Genomic DNA, 21,509 nt, shown 5'->3' with positions numbered 1-21,509 from the left:
ATGGGACAGGACACTGGATGGGACAGGACACTGGAAGGGGCGGGACACTGGAAGGGGCGTGACCCAGGCGCTCTATAAGCAGTCCCTTTAGGTATTAGCAATTTCGCGAATGCAAGCAACTTTGACCAAATATGAAATTCAAGTGAGCTTGCAGATATTATCATTCAACGTAACATTGCCAAAGAGCTAGAACAAAGAAAAAAACAAATTATAGCAAAAATACATTAAATGCTCAATCTTTAATCTCATAACAAAATCTGTGAAATCATGGAGGAATTGAATAAGGACATCTTAAAGAAAGAAACTAATGAATATTCATATCATGCCCCTGACAAACCTATTTGCAAATTCACAAAATCCTACCCCCCAACCAGGTCCATGAATTCACAAGATCGCCAAGATCGCCGTCCCATCATGAATTCAAAAAGTCATGCCCCCACTGCCGACGCAAACACACCCAAGTGCAGTTGTCTTATCACGGATGCAGCCGTTACCGTAGCCTGAAGGTCCTCTATGAGTGTAAAGGTCGGCTGGCTTTCATGGGCGCTGGGACGGTGATTTGTGAGGTTGCCGCAGTCAAGGCCGGCAGCTTTTGCACCCTTAGGTGCTGCTGAAGGTCACATGAATGAATCAGGAATGAATGAGTTGACACAATATGATCACATCTGATAATTAGCACATACATATTTATCCCTGTTCAATAACATGTGAATCTTGGATGGAAAAAATACATTTATTCAGTGCCCGGGTGAAATTGTACAGAACGCACTGTTGTTGCCGTGACAAATGTAATCCACAGGTTCAGTGAGCAAGGCATCAGTATTGCTGAAGCCAGGGCGAGTCTCTGGAATCCAACACGCAGTCCAAATCACACACACACACAAACACACACACACACACACACACACACACACACACACACACACACACACACACACACACACACACACACACACACACACACACACACACACACACACACACACACAGTTGGTTCACCATCGCCATTACCGGTCGCGCTCCACCACAGACTTGAACCATAACAGCCATTTTGTTTTTTTATGTACAATGAAAACAGTACATGCCAGCCAGGTAAACATAGATGCGTCTGCGTTCAATTAAAATATGTATAATGTGATTTGAGTTACACAGAATCTTGCGGCTATTCGTCCTGTGTTGGATTAAGTAAAAAAACATAGACACTATTTAATAACATACTTGAGAGTGGTCCTGTGTAGAATTAGTGTATGAATTAGGGTAATTTGATTTATTTTGTTGCTAATTTTCCAAATAAAATATTATGTCCTTACATAACTTCATTTAAAAATAAATATCTATTCGCTTCTTTCATTTTTTAAAATAGTATTTAAATCTTGTTCTACCCCAAAGTACCCACAATTCTTAAATGAAATTAAAACACAAAATGAAATAAAGAAATTTGAAAATCTTACAGAGGAATCATCAATAGCTAAAACCAGCATTGTAACAGGATGGATATGCAACAATTCAAAAAGTAATAACATTTATAACATTTAGGAATACAAAGAAAAATGAAACAGATAACAAACATAATATACAGAATACAAAAAATGGATACAATTAGAAAATGTAGTTATGTTTTCTTTCTCTTTTGTTACAACCCTGCTAGGGAAAAATAAACAAAACAACTGAATGAAATAAATGGAAAAATACCAGAAAATGTGCCAATATCCCCAGGAACAGGAGCCGATACCCTTCTGTTAGACCAGTCTCTTTGGCATTCATGGAAGGGTAAAAACAAAAAAAGACGCTGAAATACGTTAAAGTTGGACAAGCAGTCCCTGGCCCCCGTTTAAACGGGATGCCACACTTTCTCAAGGCTCATTTTCAGGGTAAAAATAATGAACAAAGATTAAAATTTTAATGAGGTGCCTGCTCAAACTTGTCGTTCTATTTTTAAACAAAGATCAAAACGTAAAAAAACAAAAACAAAAAAAACCTAGAAGGAACCGGTGTGGTGGTGGGAGTTGGGGTGGTGGTGTGTTTATTTCGCGGAGTGGGGGATGTAGCTGTTCTCGATGCAGAGGACGATGTAGGAGTTGGAGCAGCTGCTGGGGCCCTGCTGGGTGAGCGAGCCGCTCTGCAGGGAGGACGCAAGGCCGGTCACCGCGCGGTCGCTCGCCCTCCACGTCTCGCAGTAGTTGTCCGTCTGCCGGTGGCCCTTGGTGCTAGAGCCATGCCACACCATCTTATCAGGCCTGCAGAAGGGAGCGCGAGGGCGAGAGAGAGAGAGAGAGAGAGAGAGAGAGAGAGGTTAAAGGGTAACCAGGTAAACCAGTACAGCGTTAACCAGTAAAACGGTCAACGCACGATTCGCTTTGTATGCTTCGCCAGCGGTACCAATGTGACTGACCTAGTGTTGACAAAATTCCCCCTTTTCACCCAAAAATCCAAACTTTCGCCAAACTCGAAACCCTCTGGACCTCTCAAAGGGGGTACAATCAGATCACAGCTTTGTTTGGTGTTCTGAAAAACGGATGGGATCCAAACCCCAACGGCTTTCTTCATCATCAAACCTCAGTGCACGCCTCGTGAGTTACCGAGCTCTCGTGTGTTAGCCTCGTATACTCTGAACACCCAACACAGCGTAAGTCACCCTTGCCACTGGCCGCTCCTCATGTGTTGATTGCTTAAGACTGGCGGCCTGGCGAGTGAATGAGATTGTTTAATTGAATGAGATGATGTAATTAGGTGTCTGCGGATTGAAACATGTTCTCTGTGTTCTCTCCAGACGACAAAGGGAGGCGGGACCCACCATGCGCTGTCTCTGAGGATGTCTCTGCCGTCGAAGGAGTAGAGAGGAACGCCCTCCCGCATGGTGCCTGAGACCTCCCCGAACAGCGAGTCCCAGCTGCTGAACAGCTCCTGGTCCTGGGGAGGGAAAGCAGCCGGCGTTAGGCCCCTGGGGCTACAGGATGAACGGTGCTCTTTGGGAACTTTGGGAACGATTACTGTTTATTTTTAATCATTTAGCAGACATTTTAATCCAAAATGAATGGTGGTGATTTCATAAAAATGCCGTTAGTGAGCAGATAGGAAGTTACGTCAGCTTGCTCAGGGATGCCTACAGGTAATAATTATAATTATAATTATAATAATAGTACATAAAACTTCTAAAACGCTTTTGTAAACACTCAAGCACCTCACAGTAACACAATTTGAAAGGGAAATGTATAAATATAAGACAGTGAGGTAGGATGAATGCATTGGCGTTGAGGCACAACCTATTTTGACTGAGGGTCATCCACCACGTAACCCCTAGACTATCCCACCCTCAAGGTCTCCCACATGAAGATCCGAAGGATCGCATGATCATAGTTAATATCCCATTACTTCATTTTACAACAAATCTCCTATTTATATGATATATATGAATATATCATTGCAATAATGTCAACATACTGTGTACGACCAAAAACATATAACTTTATTTTGTCCCTATGAGGACCCAGCAGAAGACCGACCTTAAGGTTCACGATGGGCAGGCTGTCTCTGTCCGACTTGCGGACGATGCTGTACAGGTCCTGCAGCTTGGAGGACAGGAAGGCCCGGAAGGTCCCCTTCAGCCCCACGGCCCGCGCCTGCTGGAAGCACAGGAAGTCGGAGCCGCGGATCCCTCGCATGTTGCCGGTCTGGGGCGAGTTCAGGGCGATGAGGTGGAGCTGGAGCGGAGGGTGTAAAAGAAGTGTTGTTTAAAACACGAAAAACGAAAATGAAATCTATAATATCATGGTTGAATCGTAATCATTTGGCATTTATGCTACAGGAGCAGGTAGCGATCGGGCGTCTTTCTCAAGGATTCCTACTGGTAGATTTCCCTGCTGTGAGTCAAATACTCGACGACCGTTGCAGTCAGGTTATCCAGCGCATGCCCGGGTAGGGTTTAGGGGCCCAGGGCATCGTGCTGAAGGATCCCATTCAGGTAGACAGCTGACATTGGGAGGTCGATCCCAGAACCTTTCCCCTGTGTGAGTCAAACCCCCTAACTCCCCTGTGCTAACCTGCTCCCCCTAGAGTACGAATGAAGGTACTGAATTCACAACCGGCGATCCAGAACCAGAAGGTAACACACACTCACCCCGGGTCCGGAGGTGTGCACGTGAGCGGCGGGCTTGGGGTCCGCCGGGGGGACGTGGGGTCTCCTGGCGGTGACCGGGTGGCGGACCTCAGGCTGCTGGGGCGGCGGCGGGGGGGGATTGGCCCGCTCGACCGTCTGACCGGGGTACCTCTGGTCGGGGAAGCGGGGGTCGTAGTGTGGAGGATAGCGGGGGTCGGGCTGGGGGGCGTGGTCCCTCCTGGGGGTCTCCTGCTGGTGGTGCTGGTGGTGCTGGTGGTGGTGGGGCGGTGGCGGCGGCTGGTCCACGGGGCGCGTGTCGGCCCCCCCCTGGGAGTAGTGGCCGGCCCCATTGACCGACTGGTCCTGGGACGGGGTGTAGATGACCACCGGTGGGGGCTGGACCTCAGCCACCTCGTTTTCCTGGTGAGCCGCGAAGAAGAAGAAGAAGAAGAAGAAGAAGAAGAAGAAGAAGGAGATGAAGAAGAAGAAGAAGAAGAAGGAGATGAAGAAGAAGAAGAAGAAGAAGAAGAAGAAGAGGAAGAAGAAGAAGAAGAAGAAGAAGAAGAAGAAGAAGAAGAAGAAGAAGAAGAAGAAGAAGAAGAAGAAGAAGAAGAAGAAGAAGAAGAAGAAGAGAGTGTTTTTTAGTGACTAGTGGTGAACCAGGTGAGTATGAGGGTTGGTGACGATTGATCAGTGATTGGTTTCATGGGGTCAACATACCGAGTCTCTGTAGAACGGATTGTAGTCTCCGAGCTGTGGAAGAAATTGATACATTTTGAAAGATTAAACATTGTATAATGTATATACCACAGAGGATGTGTATCACTAGATGGAATAGGCATAACAGTATCATGATTGTATTTTACTGAGGATCGATACAAATTCTGACTTTCTATCTTTTTACACTCTTGAAATATACATACACACACACACAAAGATCATGAAGCACATTCGTCGTTTTCATATTTCTTTTCACTAGCTATATCTCTTTCTGTCTATTTGAAAAAAAGATCGTTCCCTAGGTTGGCAATTCGGGTAAACTGTCACCAAGAGATAAAAAAAACAAACATAGCAGCCCCTATCATTGATACACAAATAGTAGGAGAGGTGGGCAATAAGAACACTGGCTTGTACACCAGACATAAGCGTTACCATGACTTGGCGCAGGCCGTGGCGAACGCGGAGGTAGAGGTCGGCCTTGTCCAGGCAGTAGATGAGGCTGCCCTCCTCCTGGCGACGGGCCTGGGCCAGCATGGTGTCGTAGGACTTCAGCACCATCACCTGGGGGGGGGGGGGGGGGGGGGGGCGGCGGGAGATCAGCGGGTCACATTCACCGTTCATATTCTGCTTATATAATCCGAAACTGGCACGATGTAGGGTTAAAGCATTGAAACATCTACAACCCATACAACAGTGAACAGTGTGGTCAAACAGTATGGATTAGCATGACTTATATTTTGCAGTGAATATTGGTCGGATTTGTATATGAACGTGTAATCCAGGTGTTAAAAAAATACATACATCAAATACTACATTAAAAAAGAAACATTTTCTTATCTACCACTATTCATTTTACCCACTTTGGTGGCTGATATATAGCTGCATCCCTGACACCAAGTACATTAAGTACACTAAGAAGTACACATTGGTGTCCAGTTTCACGGTCGTTGGTCACACCTACCCCAGAGGAGTGGCCTGAGGCTCCTGGGGGCCCAGGGGGGCCTGGGGGTCCAGGGACATGGAAGGCTGCACATGGTAAAGGAAACAACTACAGTGAGATAGAGTAAAGCAGTCCCAAGGCCGCCCCTTCAACTGCACAGTAAAAGGTTAGCTGTGAGTATCCAGCTTTTAGCGCCCGGTCCTCGTGTGAGCGCGGGGCCCATCGAAACCTTGTGAAGCCCCTGGAGAGACCGAGGCCACCGCCGTGAAGGACGCTATAAATACACTCCGCTTGATCCTCCTTGACACCCAAACGCCTGGCGCTAAAGACCTTGCCGCGCCCCGCTCTGAATCCCGCTCTGACAGAAGCCGCGCGGATTTCCCTGAGCCTCGGTACCACAGGTCAAGGGCACCCTTATGGAGCTAGCTCTGGGCGCTGTCCACTACGCTAGCCTGCTGGGACCTGAACTACAGTAGAGAGAGACCCCTCTCTCCTATTCGTAGTCACGAATCATAACACCGTACGGCGGGTCACCCAACGACCGCATCTGGAGGCGGCAAAAAAAGGCAAAAAAAGACCTGTGGTGGATGTTGCTATGGCAAATCTTGGCAAAAAGTTCCGACCCGAAAAAACGAAACGTGTCAGCAATTCCATTATTGTTATTCGTGTTGAATAACACAAAAACAATTATCTGAGATGCGTTGTTGTGCGCTGCGATCCTCCGACTTCACGCTTGATTCACTCCCATTACCTCCCTGAATTTATTAGGAAGGTACACGGTGTGGATGGTGTCTAACCGACGAGCGTCTTGCCCTTGTCTATTAAAAACATCCCGGAGTTTGTCTGTTTGTTTTTTTTTTATTTTACAGAATGACTGCGCGGCTAGGGCGTACCAGGGCCTGCAGAAAGGCAATAACGCAGATTACATTTACATGGAGTCACTTAAAGTATGCTTGTATCCAAAGTGACTTACAAGTCACCTGAGGGGGAATAGGTGGTAGGGACATTTGAAGGGGTAGGGGGGATGTGACATTTTGTGATTTTTTTTAACCAAAGTGTGAGTGAAGAAAAGTTAAATTCATTCAAAGGCAACTTAAGCATACAAGTAATTCAGTAAGTTATTAAGTAAGTAGATGCTAAGCGGCTAAATAGCAGTTTGAAAGAGTGTAGTGTCAGATGAAGGTGAGTGAGGGGTCTATGCTCACAGTGGTTGGGCCTGTAGGGCCCCGGTAAAGAGGGGGATCCAGTGGGTCCGGGAGGTCCTGGGGGGCCAGGGGCTCCTGGACGGCCGTCATACCCAATACCCGTGGGTCCTGGGGGTCCCTGGGGTCCAGGGGGGCCCATGATGGAGTCTCCCTTCGGACCCTGGAAGCAAAGGGGTGGGAAAGAAAAACGTTGAGGAAAACCTGTATGTAATGGAAAATAAAGGCTGTAAGACCTTGATGAATGAGAAACAACGTGTCTCTCAGTAATTCATACATATCGCTCTATAGCTCTGAAGCATTAGTGAACAATGACCCGTTTTTAACAGTTACAATGCAATCACAACAAGTGCTTTGCTAAAGTGGTGTTTTTATCGTTTCCCTCCTAAAGATTAACACTGAGCTCCCTAAATGTTTTTTTTTTTATTTTATCAGAAAAATGCTTCACATTACGAGCTTCCCCAATTGCACTAGTTTATGGAGTCTTTTAAAAAGACTCCCCTGCCATCCCTGCTCTTATTGAGAAACCCTCTGCTCCACAAAATTGTACTACAGCGATAGGCCTCACCAACAAACCCGCAGACCCAAACTAGTCTGTCAGTAGTCCCAGGGCCTGGGACTACTGTAGCTATAGACAGTATAGCTATATATTACCAACTAGTGTGTTCTATCTACGTGAGTTTGAATCTTCTTTGAAGTTGAATTATTGAAAATAAAAAAATCACCTCCACCCCACCTTTCAAAATGATCTCTCCATATTGTCATTCTAGCCATGATAGATATGATGTCATCAATATTTTGTCATTGTATATACTTAAGCCATGACACTGACCAGGGTGAATATAGATTAGATCCAGACAATTAAAGAAAAGAACAGGAGTGAGACATTAATTTCCAGACATATCAGATTTGTTGTAGAACGTATTAGCAAATCAGTGTGTAGAAGCTACCCTGTCAAGAGTTTGGATCATAAGCTATATAAAGTTGTTTTCAATTGATAAAAATATTCTCGCGAGCCAGGGAGAGAGTGAGCCAGAGAGTGAGCAAGAGAAAGATTGAGCCAGAGAGAGAGTGAGAGTGAGCCAAAGAGACAGCAAGCCAGGGAAAGAGTGAGCCAGAGAGAGAGTGAGCAAGAGAGAGAGCAAGCCAGGGAGAGAGAGAGTGAGCCAGAAAGAGAGAAAGCCAGGGATAGAGAGAGTGAGCCAGCGAGAGAGAGAGAGCCAGAGAGAGATCGAGAGTCAGAGAGAGTGAGCCAGAGAGAGTGAGCCAGAGAGAGAGTGAGCCAGAGAGAGAGTGAGTCAGATTGAGAGTGAGCCAGAGAGAGAGTGGGCCAGAGAAAGAGATTGAGACAGAGAGAGAGAGAGAGCCATTAAGAGAGCAAGCAAAGGAGAGAGTGAGCCAGAGAGAGGGTGAGCCAGAGAGAGAGTGAGCCAGAGAGAGAGTGAGCCAGAGAGAGAGTGAGTCAGAGAGAGGGTGAGCCAGAGAGAGAGTGAGCAATCAAGAGAGCAAGCAAGGGAGAGAGTGAGCCAGAGAGAGAGCGAGGGAGCCAGAGAGAGGGAGAGAGTGAGCCAGGGAGAGAGTGGGCCAGAGAGAGCGAGCCAGAGAGAGTGAGCCAGAGAGAGAGAGTGGGAGCACACAAGATTGAAAGCGAGAAGCTATCGGGTTAATTAATTATTCATGTGACTTACCCCCACCAATAAAAAAAAGAAGGATTTGACTGAGATTGAGTTGGCAGCCAGACACTGGTGAATTATTGCATTACCTGCTTACCTTCTAAGATTGGACAGTCTCTTATCTGAGTCAACTGGGCTATGTTGTTACTATGGCACTGATAAGCCCTCATCAGGTGTGTTATTATTTTACTTTTATAAACTTTGTTGGTTTTCCATCCATATTTCAGGGGGTGGTCCTTCCATCCCCTGAAATATGATTTGCCCCCTGGTGTCTCCACAATGTCATTGGGCTAGAACATTGTCAATCTGACAATTCCTAACGCCAGTGGAGCAGAGCACTGTCAATCGCTGCTTGAAATATAAATTAACGATCTGACCCCCGATCTGTCAAACAAGTATATTAGCATGTATCCAAATGTAAATCTATGCATACAAATATACATATACATATATATATATTTAAAAAATTATATATATATATATATATATATATAATTATTATTTTTTATGTACCTGTTTTTATTTCTGATATAATAGACAGCTGATTACGCTACAATGGTCCTGATTACTGATGCTATCAATGCTGCCCTTTTTGTAGCATGAGTAGTTTATCATTGATTATACGAATTGAGAGAAACCACACTGAAAAATCGGTTGCAATATTTATGTTCTGGTCTTCAAGTCCAGATCGAAGAACAGATGTTCGGTCGTTGATCTAGACCCAACATATCCTCAGGCCTGAATTACTGTCCAAGTCCGGCCCTGACCTAAACCACAATGTCCGTTCCTCCTTTTCTGCATCTGGTGGGGATTCATGGTGTTAAATGCTAAGCATCACGTAAATAAAGTTGTCCTGGAGGAAGACTTCTTGACAGCCACGTGATTGATTTCTGCCTCGGTCCACTCAACAGTTGAGAGTTGATGATTCGAGAACAGTAGGGTGTGATCATGACATGTTCATGTCGGTGTGGGCATTAGGCTCAGGATGTGGTCACATGGTGACATGGTGCCAGTAAAGGGAAGAGGCTGCGACTACACATCCAATGACTCCCCGGCACCGTTCGCACCTTCGGTTCATCTCGTAATGTTTGCATTCGATAACGTTTTAATTACTTGAACAGAGTCAACCTGGGTCTCACCTGTGGGCCCGGGCTACCTGCCGCTCCTTGGACCCCACCAAACCGGGGGTCGTAAAACCCTGCAGCCGGCTCTCCCTTCTCCCCCTTCACCCCAGAGGCTCCGCGCTCTCCCTTCAGCTCGTTCTGTGGACACAACCCAGGGTTTAACACGTTCTGCGGACACAACCCAGGGTTTAACACGTTCTGCGGACACAACCCAGGGTTTAACACGTTCTGCGGACACAACCCAGGGTTTAACACGTTCTGCGGACACAACCCAGGGTTTAACACGGCAATGAACGCCAATTTTACAATTACACGTAACAATCGATTAGGTTTATCGATACGTTGTTTTGATCTATCCGCTTTATAAAGGAACACAACGATTTTACACATCATTATTGACACAATAAACATGTCACATAATTTATTAATTCACAATTAAGGATTATATATGTGAAAACAGTGGCGATGATAATTACTATTAAATGAATGCATACATAAAAGGAATATCTATACAGAAATTGTTTGGATTCGTTAAAACTCTCACCTTGAATGCATATAGGTCCAAGTTAGACGATGTGCCTGTAAAAGAAACAGAAATAGATATTAACATGATTCAAATGTGGGAATGTTGTGTGAGACTAGGATTGGGTGGACTTGGGTAAGACTGGGCTTTACCTGGTAATCCGCGGTCCCCTTGCATCCCCTTCTCTCCTTTAGTCGCTGTGGAAATATAAAGAAATGGTCTATAAGTTTCCGATCCTGGTATCTGCATATCCCTCACTAAACCTGTATTTTACCTATCCTCGGTAAGAAGCACCAAAACTGATATTCTCCACTCTGAACAATAGACACTCTATCCTCTTAAAGTAAAGACAGCCGCCTAAAACCCAAACTCTGATAAAAAACTTCATGGCTTTCTGACAGATAATTCTAATCTCTCTTTTTTGATTCAAAAGTTGACATAACTTCTTAATTTGAATCCTTCTTACTCAACAAAGGAAATGTACTATTAAGTAACTTGATGATCATGTATTATGTTGGTTCTTAGGCTATTTAAAAATAAGACACATCGGTGTGTTTGTTTGTGTGTTGGAGGGGGGGTGGGGAGTTGTGTGTGTGTGTGTGTGTGTGTGTGTGTGTGTGTGTGTGTGTGTGTGTGTGTGTGTGTGTGTGTGTGTGTGTATGTGTGTGTGTGTGTGTGAGTGTGTGTGAGTCCATACCTGGGTAGTCCACTGAAGTGTCGTAGCGCTGGTTGAAAACAATAATAAAAGAGGATTAAGACCAATCTGCAACATGTCAAACTCAATCATCCAGTGTAGATTTTATTCTTTTAAAATAGAAGGAGCGTTCAAATAAGGAAAGAATATCTACTACCAAACTACTTAACATGATGTTAGATGTATACCTAAATTACTAATAAAGTACTTCAGGGTAAGTATATAGTAATAAAACACAATTGTATATTTGATCAGTTCCATTATTTTTGAAGCTTTGTTATGTAGTTGACCTGTGCTCTGTCTGGATCATTTCATGGCCAGGATGACCCTACGCTGCTCATCTGTCAGAGCGGCCTGACAGTTGGGGACTGCCCAGTTTGCCTTGCATTGGTCTTTGAAAGTATTCTCTGGACTTACATTGAAGCGGTCCATAGGCGTGGGAGGGCCAGGGGGCCCTGGTGGTCCTGGTGGTCCTGCGGGCCCCTGTTGAACACAAAGACCACTCAGTATAGGAGACATATGTGCAGGATGTGACAAACTGAATGAATGCCAGACTGGGTTCTGGGAGTCACAGCCACATGACTACAGGACATTAAACAGTATCAAGATACAAATGTTAAATAAGAATAGGCAATAGCTACAAAAAAAAGAATATATAAGGCAGCGCAGGACATCGCATACACACACACTGCACTCACGCACGCACACACATGCACGCCAAGCAGCCTGCAGCTCACACACACACACAGCATGAGCAAACGCACACATACACCGCATGCACGCACACACATATACGCCGTATACACACGCACGCACACACGTGCGAGTTGAAAGACAACGGCAAGATCGATCCCGCATCCCGCAATGTCTTGCGATATTGATACACCCCCCTCGCCCCTCCGTCTGTTTTAACAGAGTCGCCGTCGATAAACTCTCCCAGGTAAGTTGTTCTGTCTATAGACTATAGCAATTGCGATAAAAGAAGTGAAGAGACAATTTCTCACGGCAACAAGCAACGACAGGTCATTTTTTTTTTCATATGGTTACAGGTCATATAGGTTGGTTATATTGAAATCTTATATTGAAATCTTAAATCTCTGACCGTATTGACTGCACTGATATTGCACCATTTCTTCCCTCTCTTATATTGTTATTGTATATTCTTTTTTGCAAATTAGTATATTATATTGTATTGTTATACTGTATACTTAACAGTAGATTTATATTTCATACTGTTCTTTCTGTTTTGTGTTTTCTTTTTTATATATTAACAATAGGTTAAATGTTGAGTGTTGTACTTGGAGAGCAAAGGGTTAACCGAAGTAACGCTTCTGCATGTCATTGAGCGGCCCCCTAAATGATAATCAGCCTGTTGCCTTTTGTTCGCTGAATGGTTAAAAAATATTTTAATGTTGGCACTGCTTTTAATAGTCATTTGTGGTGAATGCTAAAAGATAGGGCTTATCATAACCCTAAAAGTACACATCATACAATAAATTATAATAAATGAGTTCACAGCTCAGCTGTCAACAGTCAGCTGAACCTTATAGGGTCCCGTCCTACCACTCCCTATTTTCTCAGTTAAACACAGAACTCAAATACATTTGTCCAAGTGTTAGTTATATGTGAAATGAAGGAAAAAAATATGCTCTCTTTCTCCGGTAACGCAGTCGTTCGCGACGCCTTTCGTCTTTGTCATTTCTTCTATTTATCTCCAACTCATGCTCCAATCTTTCACAGATCAATGCTTTGGATTTTTTGGATGCAACGGAATATATGATGCTTCATTTTAGCAACATTTAAGATGTACCCGATGAGTTCTGCCCGTTCTGCCTCCTTTTTGTCTATGGTCAAATCAAAACAAACTACAGTGACAGCGGCCACTTATCCCGCCTCTTGCGAACTTATACCCTACGCCATATCCCGCCCCTTGCAACCCCGACCCGCTGAACCCCGCGTTGATTCTACTAATGTCCAAACGACATCGATGTCCGCATATAAAGCATCAAGTGTGAATCACCCTCAGGGTCGAATCTCCTGATATGCAAATGCAGCAAAAATGTGTGAAAAATGCCTTATAAGTAGAAAATGATTTTGCTTGCTTCATAATGTAAGGAGAAAATTATTATGCTTGCTTCATTATGTAATAGGGGAAACAAAATGTTATATGATGTAACATTATAGGAAAAATGTTATTATATTATGTGCTCAGAAATTTGTTACATTATCGAAAGGGGGTATCCACATAATAGTATACATAATATCAGCAGTGAAAATGAAATGTAAGCGCAAGATGCAAATGTAAACACTATTCGAGAAGAGGCATTTATAAGACGCCTATGAGCTTTATGATGACATGTCCGGAAACATTGTGCGTGTGTGCTGGTGTCCCATGCGTACCGGGTAGCTGTATCCGGTGCCGCCCCCTGCATCTCCCTTCTCTCCCTTGTATCCGTTCACACCCGGTCGGCCCTCCAGAGAGAAAGAAAAGAGGCCCAGTTGAGACAAACTTTCTGATTTAAAAAGTGAAGCTGTTAATTACATTTAACATGGGACACGGGAAAGGACTCAAACAAATATACAAAAAGAATGCAAATATTTCCCATAAGAGATGGATAATACTTACAGGTCTTCCAGGCATCCCCATTTCCCCTTTATATCCAGGAGACCCGTAAGGACCCTGTGAAAAACCAAAACAATGGGTCAGACTCTGCCATTATGTATTCATGGGTTGTTTCCTTCAGGAATTAATCACGGGGCACACTCATTGATTTGACTGGTCTTCAGAGTTACGACTTTATGAACAAAAGGACACGTAGTTTATTTTATACAAGGCTAAAATGATTGAACAATTATGTTTGAAAGGGTATGATGTTATAAATATACTTACGGGAGGCCCAACAGGTCCATTAGCTCCGGTGGCACCCTGCGAGGTGGTGGAAATATGTGTGAATAAAACGATTTAAACATTTCTAGTTCAACAGTTGATTGAAGTATGAATTACAAAGTCAAATTTAAGCTATAATAATACTTATTATCAAAGTCATGCAACAAGATGAAGGCCAACACGAAATGCTAATGCTAGTAAGTAGCATAAACCCACCTTGGGGCCCGCCAGCCCTCCCAGGGTCAGGGGGCTTCCGTCGGGTCCAACCACCAGCCCTGCCTCGCCCTTCTCCCCCTGAGCAGAAGGACACATCAAGAGCAACAGCCTTTAACATCAATGCCCGGGCACAGCTGTAGAATTCGATTTGTTTCATATTGATTACTATTCCCGTTTTTGTAAATGTAAGATATAGTATGAATACAAGCCAGGAAAGTATGGTATTAAAGCACAAAGGAATGGAATGGGGAGAGAATCCCCCCAAAAAAGAATACATATATATACACACACGCACACACACACGAGTAGTAGCAGCAATGCAAATGCCCAAAAAAGCTGTAAATGTAAAATAAATGTAAACAATGTGGACAGATAAAATAGACTTTATATTGGCTTTAGTGCCTTAATTGAGACAGCAGACAAGTTGGTGTATCGCCTACTTGTTTAACACACACATTCAAGCTTTATTAAGACACGTTTGATTACCTTCACACCGTAGCCTGGCAGACCTGGGTCTCCACTGTCTCCTTTGGGTCCAATCGGGCCCTTTGTAAGGGAGAAACTCAATTAAAACATGTGAAACATAAACACAACAACCACAGTAACACAAGGGGGGAAGGGAGGAAACTGTACATAATGTATGTTCCACTTCAGAGCGAGCATGGTTAGTCAAGCCGCACGGTCGCCAAATGCCATTTGTTTCTTGTTTCTGTTTTCAGAACTGCTGAGCGGGGCGTTTTTAATCCAGCTGGGCCCGCCACCGTCCCCAGCTCCTCCATACAGCTACCTGAAGCTGTGAAGGTGGTGGGGTGACCTATATGTACCCGCTTACCATATCCAGTATATTTACAGAGCAGGTGAGTAATGGTTGAGCTGTGATCTAAACTCAAATGGTGATGGAGAGATGTGGTAGAGATTTGGTTTGTCCACCCTTAACTCATGTTGGGTTTTGGTGTTTTTGGGTACTTGAAATAGAGTTTGTCTGGTTTTCCGCATTTTGTCAACCCAGGTTGGAGGACAACTGAACGTGGACTATCACATAATCGTCCATGTTCAGGTTGGAGGAAAACTGAACATGGACTATTATGTGATAGAATATCAATATATTATTACAATATAACGTCAACGTGGCTACGATAACATGTTGTACAAAGATGTCTGACTTACAGGGAATCCAGCCTGGCCAGGTGAACCATGGGGACCCTGTTAAGAAAAGAGAAAAGAGGACAAAGCAATAAAGTAATAAATCAAGGTTCCAACGATTGCATAATAAGTGCATTTTCATGTTGATACATTTCTACACATGTTTGTTTTGTAGCATTCTGATTTTTCATAAATATCCTTGATAATACATCTGGTACCTCTGTACATATTTATGACTTAATGCATTACAGCTAAGTGAGATATATAGGTGGAACCTGTGCAGGTAACAGAGTTTACTCAGACCCAAATGGGCGTTTCTAAGGTACTTTCCAACAAAAAAAAGGCCTGCCGTCTATGACAATTTCCATTCCGTGTTGACTGAAGGTATGTCATTGACATTAATAACACATTAGAATGGAAACAGATGTTCTACTACCATATACTTGAAAGGGGCTCGTAAAAATAACTTCATCCAACAGTGTCAGAGAGCCTTAAATCAATCAACTGGTAGCAAAGGTTGCTTCTAAATATGTGTTCTTGTATCACGTCAAATTAAGTTATTGGCAATGTTGAATCATGCTCACATAACATCTAAATGGAAATAGAAAATAAATATTTGTCAAGCTGAGTGCCTAGTATTACCTATCAAATCTGTGATTCTATAATTCCTATACATATTAAACAGTCCACTAAACGGATAATATTATTAAAAATTAGCAAATTCAGTCTTACAAAACTATAAAATATTACTTTTTCGTATATCTAGAGAGGCTGAATATGACCATAAGTGAATAAAAAATCCATTGGGTTGTGCTTTGAATCGTCCCTTTTGTTAAAAAAATACTCACTCTCCTCATGAATAAATGAGGAGAGTGATTAGCATAAGACTGTATTAACATGCTCCAATGATCCCCCTGAGGTGGTGTCTTCCATTAACACAGTGTGGACATGGCCGCCTGCCCCCCGTGGAGAAGGTAGATAGAGATCTCTCCCCCCACATCTGAAGGTTGGATTATACTTTGTCTGATTTTAGCCGTAGGTCCTCAGTGGGTCTCCACATGTCTCTTGCTAAAAGTCACACATTTAGTGCCATCTGGTGATCTGAGTGAAGATGATGTTTAACAAACTAACATGCAATGGTCAATATATGCCAACCCCTTCAACTTGTCCCTCATGGGAGCAGGAACGACCAGTCTTTCACCCTGACAGACTTAAGCAGTTTTAAGCAGCACACGTAACCCATGGCAGTGATTTCACAGTTGACACAGACACCTCGGGCGGTTACTCGAAGCAGAAGAATAACTTAGCACTATCGTGGGGTATCGTACGATCTGTGTTTCATGTGTGATAGAGTTAGCCCTCACCTGAGGCCCAACGATGCCGGTCGTGCCGTCCTGCTGTGAAAGGAAAAACATCAAGGAATACCGATTTAAACATGCGTGTTACTCACATGATAACAGAGGTTAAAAGTGTCTTTTCACTTTATTGTACTGTTTAAATTTCTTCTAAACCCTTCCAATATATATATGAATATATATAGACATAAATATGAATATGATATCATCGATGTGTTGTAGAATGTGATTCTCAAGGGGGCAACTCTAAATCAACTCTGGCTTTCCCCTCTAAAGTCTGTCATTAACTGCTGACTGTGGCTGTCAATCTTCAGTCCCAATGCTTACGAAGGCAGTTGTTTTTCTTCTCTCAAAATAATAAAACATAAAGAAATAAATCCCTACCGATACATTTTTAGAGCAAAAATGTCACTTGTCATCATACAAACTGCCAGTCCAAAAAAAGCGGTTTTGTCCATTGAATAGGAGAGTGAGCACAAAGTTGCTAAGTTGCTAAGTAAGCAAATATAGCTAACACCGCTAATACCTAACCTGAAACCCTGATATAGTTAACAAAGCAAATACAGCTAACCGCACTCACACAGCTGATAATGGCTAACTCAGCTTAAACCACTAACACAGCTCATAGTGGCTAACTCTTATTTAGCTGGAAAAGAGGGGTGCTTTATTGGATGGTGTGTCGGGAACTAACGTTTCCAGATGATTGGTAGATGATCTGTCCGGGTGTTCCAGGTGGGCCAGGAGGTCCGGGGAGTCCAGTGCCATCTCTGCCCGGTTGACCCTGAGAGGACGCCACAGTCAACACAACGCACCTCATAGACACTCTACATATTCTTATGATGCAACAAGAAGAAAGAAAGAAAGAAAGAAAGAAACAGTAATAGACAAAGATACAACAAAAGATGAAAAGAAACTGACCATTTCTCCTTTTTCGCCGATGGCACCCTTTGGTCCCTATATATTATACCAACAAACAACACAAAATTAGCATTATTGAGTTAAGTACTATGTCAGATAATAATTCTTAGTAAGACTAACAGATTATAGTGATTTTTCACCTGAGGGCCGGGGAAACCGTCCAGTCCTGACTTCCCATCTCGTCCCTGAGCTCCTTCACTGCCCTTCTGCCCATGTATGCCCGGGAGACCAGCCCGACCCTGCACACATCAAGCATTTAGGTCACTTAGACATGATGTTCCTGTTACATTTAAGTCACTTCAACATGATGTTACGGGTTCATTTAAGTCACTTCAACATGATGTTACTGGTACATTTAAGTCAGTTCAACATGATGTTACGAGTACATTTAAGTCACTTCAACATGATGTTACTGGTACATTTAAGTCAGTTCAACATGATGTTACGGGTACATTTAAGTCACTTCAACATGATGTTCCTGTTATATTTAAGTTACTTCAACATGATGTTACTGGTACATTTAAGTCACTTCAACATGATGTTACTGGTACACGTATGTTGCCTCAGCATGATGTTACTAGTACGTTAAAGTCACTTCAAACACAATACAGTAGTAGGCAATTAAGTAGCAATTTCAGTTCACTATTCGGGAGTATTGGAACAATTGCTGCGGTTATCTAAGATAAGTTCTTGAAGCGATCCATAGCATTATCCCCAAGGTTGAAATCCACTTGAAACCATTGGTGAATAACTCAATAAATCACTTTAAATATAAAGAGAAGAACTATCGAAAGTTTAACGTGATCCCTTTAATACTTACAGGAAAACCAGGTACACCAGGCTGCCCCTGTGAACAAGACACCTTGGTTATAGGCAAGCTCAAAAATGTCAAGGGCAGACGCAAAAAAAAAAAGACGCAAAGTTTAATTTATGTCCGGTAATTTATATCCTGGCAACAACCACATATCATGAGGTCTATTTCTATCATAACAATGGAGACTCTGCATTCTCGCTACATGACTGCCACAATTTGCAACAGAGAACAATATTTTTCAACCTGATGAATTGTTGACACCCCTGTTTTTCTGTGGAAATCACAGCATATTTGTGTGGAACTGCTGAATGGCCACATATAAGTTGGGCTTTAGGCAAGTCTGCTTCCGAATCCCTGTTGTGAATTAGCTATTGGCTTAGTGCATTATACCCTGCATGAAATATCTGTCAAATGTAATCCAAGGCGGGCGTATAAATAGAATATATGACATATGTATGAGCTACAAGGGGACACACTTCATGTCTTTTTGCGCACATTAATTTGGTGCAAAGGCCGACAGACTCTGGCAGTGAAGTACAATGGATGTTCCTTACAAAGTGGTAATCGTTCAGAACTCTTTTATTGACATGAAGAACACTAACCTGTCTTCCTTCAGGTCCGCTAACACCAGGAAGTCCATTGGACATGATTGCACCGGAACCCTCCATGTCATCCTATGAATGGGTGAAACGATATGTCAGAAAAAAACAATAAACACATATATGTATACATATTGTAAAACCTCTTACTGTTTAACTAGATTGTCCCAAACAAATATCTCTCATGTTATAATGAATAGGGATATAAAATATTATTTGTAGAATTTAAATGATTAGTTATATTTTTGAATCATATCATATGATTATTGAATCATGTCATATTATTATTCCTTCCTATTATATTATTCTTCCAATAGAAACATAACTTTATCCTTCACTTCCATCACAGGTTCTGACTATGATTGGGCGACTGCATGGTTTGACAAGCCAATGCAAGAGCACAACATAAATATAACAAGATAAGAACTCACAAATCCAACTCGACCAGTACCAACACCACCGGGGGGCCCTGGGGGCCCGGGCTGTCCGACCGGTCCCATTGGCCCAGGCAGGCCGGCAAATCCACTTTCCCCTGGTTTGCCCGGCAACCCCGGCTGTCCTACAGCACCCTGTGGTGGAGGAGGAAGGGTCAGTTTAAGTGAACCACAGACACGGCCATCTTCAGAGGGAGGGATTGAGCCAAGCAACGTGGTGTATGGCAAGGTTTTCTCGTGGCAAAAGAATCACAACAGAATGTTTTTCTTTCACATTTTTAATCCTTGTTAAAGTGCCATACTTCCCTTTATATGTCTTATTTGCACATTGACATTTAATGTGAAACAACCCTGATTCCACATAAAAAACCCAGGTAGAAGGATTGAAGAGAAGAATGGCCTCCATTGATTGTTAACTGACTCACTTCACAAGCGTGAACGAATTAACAAATAAACACACACACACACACACACACACATGCAAATGATTCATATTCTATATTAGGGTTGTCGGGAGCAACAGCACGTGGTTTAACATTGAGCTAAAGAGCACTAATCCAGCCGGATGGATGCATGATGAAGGAGAGTTACCCGCAGGTGGGCAAGCTTAGAGAGGGAAACAGAAGACAAAGAGAGAGGAAGAAGATTGCAGAGAAAGGAGAAGAAAGAGTCTGGCTGGAGGAATAAAGGGAGAAGGTATATAGGCTTCAGATCAGCGCAGGTCCTTCATTAGTCCCTCACTAATGCAAGATGAGATAAGGTTCACATCTTCACACTACTTTAAAGGGAAAAAAGATTTGGAGGGATATAGGAATGAAATGGATCTTTTGATGATAGCGGAGCTTCATAAAATAGGCCATTACTTTTGAGAGTGAAGTTTGCAGTGAGACTGAAGCCGTATGGGAAGTTGTTGATTTCAATGGGAACAAAACATGGAGGTGAAACATTACCTTCTCTCCGATTGCTCCTGGAAGACCCAGCTCGCCGGCTTCACCCTGTAGCATTAGAGGGACGATAAAAAAAAGAAATGTGAACCAGATCAAAGTTCAACAGATTTCAGCTAATATTGGAATTTTATTTTAGATCTCACCAAGTCATTTCATAATTATACGTTTGTTCTTCCCACTGATTACACAAAACAAGTTCAGTTTGGCACATCAACCACATAGTTAGGATAAGAGGCACTGCGCATAACTGTACCTTAGCTCCCGTCGGACCGGGAGGTCCTGCCACGCCATCGGTACCCGGAATTCCAGGTAGACCCTGTGGGTCCAAGGTCAAAAGATTTGCTCAAAACAATGACTTTGAATCTTGGTGATTGGATCTTGCCAATAAAAGTAGTAGTAGTTTTAGTGGTTTAAGTAGAGGTCACATACGGATTGACCGGGTGCTCCGTCCTTTCCTGGGGGTCCAAAGGCCCCGGAGCTTGCGGCTGTTCCCACGCCAACAGCGGTAGAGGGCCCTGGAGGTCCAGGGAGCCCTGGGGGGCCAGGTAATCCAGGCATTCCCTGATATGAAGGAAAAAAAGGATCAAGAAATCAAGTTGGGTTCATGCATTTGTAGGCCTTTAGATTTGCCCTTAAAAGAACCCCTTTCACTCACGCGAATAGAGTCCAGGTCTGTAAAACCTGAGCCTTCCATGTCCACAAAGGTCTGAGAGATAAACAGAAAAAGTGTATATCAGAAAACACAAGCAAACACAGGGTATGGAGACTGACTTCAGCACAATTCTATTCTGGGAGGGGAAAGCAGATGCTTTTATCCAAAGGGACCTACATTGCAGTCAGACACATATTATAATGAGCTGGTCGGGGTTAGGGCATTTGGCTCACATTTTTGCACATGTAGTCTCCAGACACTAGGGATGAAACACAGAACCTCTCAACTGGGAGTTGAACACACCAGCCACTGCATTAACCTTCCCCACTTGGTGAGGGTTAAGTGAGCTAGTACTGTACATACGCCTGTTTCCGGGGTCCATACACATTGTTATGGTCTAAAGAGGGTCAAGTACTGGACCTACTGATCTGGATCCTGTTGCTGGTGGTCCGGGGGGTCCGGGGGGTCCCCTTGGACCAGGTACAGCTTCTCCGCGGTCTCCCTTTGTAGAATAGCACACATCATGTTCACACACATTCTTGAAAAACATACACTTTTAAATATCCTGTATT

The 21,509-nt window shown here is 43.4% G+C and overlaps 1 protein-coding gene across 2 annotated transcripts in view; it reads right to left on the bottom strand.

Annotated features, from left to right (window-relative positions):
- Window positions 1-220: 220 nt before the first annotated feature.
- The window catches only part of col18a1a (collagen type XVIII alpha 1 chain a), a 76,766-nt gene continuing 55,477 nt past the window's right edge, over window positions 221-21,509 (bottom strand). For both annotated transcript variants that reach the window (XM_079732004.1, XM_079732005.1), the window contains 31 exons: window positions 21,362-21,439; window positions 20,941-20,991; window positions 20,715-20,846; window positions 20,539-20,601; window positions 20,289-20,333; window positions 19,336-19,473; window positions 18,908-18,979; window positions 18,312-18,338; window positions 17,632-17,730; window positions 17,492-17,527; window positions 17,265-17,354; window positions 16,583-16,615; window positions 15,243-15,278; window positions 14,562-14,621; window positions 14,076-14,153; window positions 13,863-13,898; window positions 13,599-13,652; window positions 13,373-13,444; window positions 11,390-11,455; window positions 10,976-11,003; window positions 10,431-10,475; window positions 10,300-10,334; window positions 9,771-9,893; window positions 6,962-7,121; window positions 5,778-5,842; window positions 5,249-5,377; window positions 4,817-4,849; window positions 4,118-4,516; window positions 3,504-3,701; window positions 2,795-2,910; window positions 221-2,237 (listed from right to left, as the gene is read on the bottom strand). In XM_079732004.1, the coding sequence (XP_079588130.1) occupies window positions 2,024-2,237; window positions 2,795-2,910; window positions 3,504-3,701; window positions 4,118-4,516; window positions 4,817-4,849; window positions 5,249-5,377; window positions 5,778-5,842; window positions 6,962-7,121; window positions 9,771-9,893; window positions 10,300-10,334; window positions 10,431-10,475; window positions 10,976-11,003; window positions 11,390-11,455; window positions 13,373-13,444; window positions 13,599-13,652; window positions 13,863-13,898; window positions 14,076-14,153; window positions 14,562-14,621; window positions 15,243-15,278; window positions 16,583-16,615; window positions 17,265-17,354; window positions 17,492-17,527; window positions 17,632-17,730; window positions 18,312-18,338; window positions 18,908-18,979; window positions 19,336-19,473; window positions 20,289-20,333; window positions 20,539-20,601; window positions 20,715-20,846; window positions 20,941-20,991; window positions 21,362-21,439 (2,811 nt within the window). In that variant the 3' untranslated portion in view covers window positions 221-2,023. The remainder of the gene's footprint in view (window positions 2,238-2,794; window positions 2,911-3,503; window positions 3,702-4,117; window positions 4,517-4,816; window positions 4,850-5,248; window positions 5,378-5,777; window positions 5,843-6,961; window positions 7,122-9,770; window positions 9,894-10,299; window positions 10,335-10,430; window positions 10,476-10,975; window positions 11,004-11,389; window positions 11,456-13,372; window positions 13,445-13,598; window positions 13,653-13,862; window positions 13,899-14,075; window positions 14,154-14,561; window positions 14,622-15,242; window positions 15,279-16,582; window positions 16,616-17,264; window positions 17,355-17,491; window positions 17,528-17,631; window positions 17,731-18,311; window positions 18,339-18,907; window positions 18,980-19,335; window positions 19,474-20,288; window positions 20,334-20,538; window positions 20,602-20,714; window positions 20,847-20,940; window positions 20,992-21,361; window positions 21,440-21,509) is intronic.

Source organism: Pollachius pollachius (assembly GCF_949987615.1).
Source record: "Pollachius pollachius genome assembly, chromosome: 3".
Lineage (NCBI taxonomy): Eukaryota > Metazoa > Chordata > Actinopteri > Gadiformes > Gadidae > Pollachius > Pollachius pollachius.
This window is presented reverse-complemented; position numbering and strand designations above follow the sequence as displayed.